Source organism: Cavia porcellus, unplaced genomic scaffold (genome assembly GCF_034190915.1).
Source record: "Cavia porcellus strain 051 isolate PalLab524CR breed Dunkin Hartley unplaced genomic scaffold, mCavPor4.1 scaffold_25, whole genome shotgun sequence".
Classification (NCBI taxonomy): domain Eukaryota; kingdom Metazoa; phylum Chordata; class Mammalia; order Rodentia; family Caviidae; genus Cavia; species Cavia porcellus.
Window position 1 is genome coordinate 22508454 of NW_026947508.1, and position 2409 is coordinate 22510862.

General features: G+C 56.4%; 1 protein-coding gene across 1 annotated transcript; it reads right to left on the bottom strand.

Moving 5' to 3' along the window:
* Positions 1-668: 668 nt before the first annotated feature.
* Positions 669-2000, bottom strand: LOC100732946 (testis-specific Y-encoded-like protein 5). The gene is made up of 2 exons (XM_063235120.1): positions 1794-2000; positions 669-1748 (listed from the first exon to the last, which is right to left on the bottom strand). The coding sequence occupies exons 1-2, from the start codon at positions 1998-2000 to the stop codon at positions 669-671; spliced, it is 1287 nt and encodes a 428-aa protein (XP_063091190.1).
* Between the last annotated feature and the right edge of the window lie 409 nt (positions 2001-2409).

The following is a 2409-nucleotide window of genomic DNA, read 5'->3' on the forward strand; positions in this document are numbered from 1 at the left end:
TAGATATCAAAGGTTCATCAGCAGACATGTCCAGAGACAAGAAGACTCACGTTGGTAGAGAATACTTGGCATACTGTACATCAAAGTTCAGCAGTCACATGCCATTCTGCTGTCCAAAGCTGGAGATAAGGTAAGTGGCATCTTAGTTGGTGCTCCCACACCTGAATGACAATAAATTCTGGCTCATCATATGCATTGGCTTAATTCTTCACTGGTAACGTTAACACTTTCCACTGATAAAAGTGCATGGTCGGCATGAACTTGCAGCCCAGCAAGTCACTGGCCACGAAGTAGCAGAGCTTGAGGATGCTCTGGTCCTCCTGAATAACTTGAGAACGTTTATGTTGAACACAAGCAGGTCAAAAACAGTGTCCAGGCAATGTACAGAAAGGCAGGACACATCTGAAGTACAAGTGCTTAACATACAAACAACAGGGTGAGATTACCTAACACGTGACACTATTGTTAATAAAACAAAACAAAACAAAACACAACACGCAGGTCACAGCAAGGCAAAAGAACATGATCATAAGTGCCATATTCTGGCTAAAGTCCAAATGGACTACAGCATGTAGAAGCCAAGAGGAAGAGAACACAGACAGCCAAAGCACAAATGTAGAGAACTAGGAACAGGTCCCGCAGGAGGCGGTAGGGAGACTCACACAGGATCAATTGGCCGGTTTTGCCCTAGGTGCAGGGGTCTCCCCTGGGTGCTTTGCTGGGCCTGGCCTGCCTGCCTTTGCTTTCTCTCCATGGGCTCTTTCACTCAGAAGGTAGTATTTCAGAGGATTGGGCCATAGTTCCTCGTTGATGATCTCAACAATCTTGTCAGACTCAATAGAAGTCTGGTTTACAAACCACCCGAAGAAGCTCCCGCTCTTTTCTGGGTTTCCCTGAGTCATGGAGTACAGATCGTGCCCTGGGAGCCACTGGATAGGAGTAGAACGAGCAACCACCTGATTGGAGAGCCCACATCCATATTCCTTGATGAGCACCTTATTTTGGAAATAGGGGTTAGGGCCAAAGTAGAATTTGATTTTGTAGCCCAATCGAGCGAGGCCAAGCTCCTCCACTTCCAAGCTATTCAGATAGCTTAGCACCTCTTTATCTTGGCCACTGAGAAAGGCCGAGAGCTGGGGGTGCTTTTGGAACGCTTGCCGCCAAAAGCCTGGGATCTTCTTGATGAGCTCATTGCGGCGCTCCACGAAGGGCAGTCGCTGCTGCCCGAACTTGCGTGAGAGCTTGAGGTAGATCCGGTTGGCCCGCACGCTCAGGGCCTCCAGCTTCAGCTGGACCGTCTCCAGGCTGTCCATGCTGCCTTTGGTCGCTAGGGGCCCCGACCCCGAAGGCGCCTCCACCATTTTCCTTTCTTCCCCCACCGAGCCGGGGGTACACTTCCCGGCCGCCTCTTTCTTGGGGTGCCCACCAGCGGCGCCCTGCGGCGGCCTGCCCGCCGAGCTGAGGCTCTTTTCTGGCACCTTCTTTCCAGAAGGGCCCCGCCGGGGGGCGGCGCGGGGGCCATTTTTCAGCCTCGCCACGGTTCCCACAGTTCCCACGAAGACGGTGTCTGCGGTCAGGCGCTCCAAGCAAGACATGGCCCGGACTGGGCTGGGCTTGGTGGTCGGCACCACGCGGTCCCCCGCGGGCAGAGCCCTGAGCGCGAAGCTGCAGCTGCCCGGGGCCCTGGCCCGGAGCGCCAGGCTGTGGTCCAAGGGCACCCGGCAGGCATCTGGGCCCGCAGCCTTAGGCTGCAGGAGCGGTGCCGGTGCCGGTGCAGGGGCCGGGGCCGGGGCCGGGGCCGGAGCCGCCGCCTTCGAGCCGCCCCCACCCGCGCCAGGCTGCCCCCATGCCACCTCAGTGTCTTCCCTCGCGCTCTGGAACTCTGGCGGACCCAGGTCGTGCGAGGCGTCTTCCAGAGCAGCGTGGAACCGGGCTTTGGCGTGGCCTCTGCCCCGGCTTTTGCCACGGGAGGACTTTCGACCTCTTTTGCGGCCGCCCATGGTGGTAAGCAGACTCTGCTCCACAGCCACGCTCTTCCTTCTCTCCTTCCAGCCAACTTGTGAGCCCGCGTGTTGGGGCCACCCACAACCTCGGGTGGGTTTTCCCTTTTCTGTTTGCTGGCCCACATGTCAATCATGCGGAGATACACCCACCGCTGTGATTTGCTACTCTGCCAGGCATTTCTTTTTTGGGTGGGGTGGGTAGGGGAACGAGTACCGGAAATCAGAAGCGCAACCTCTCCCTTGCCGGACAGGCTGTTGTGCCACCAGAGCTGAATCTTGGGCCCCTTGGTAGGAATTTATTTTTTTGGAGGGGTGTTGGGGAATGGGTACCGGAAATTGAACTCGCAACCTCATGCTTGCCAGGCAGGCGTGTATGCAACCGAGCTAAATCCTCGGCTTGGTAGGC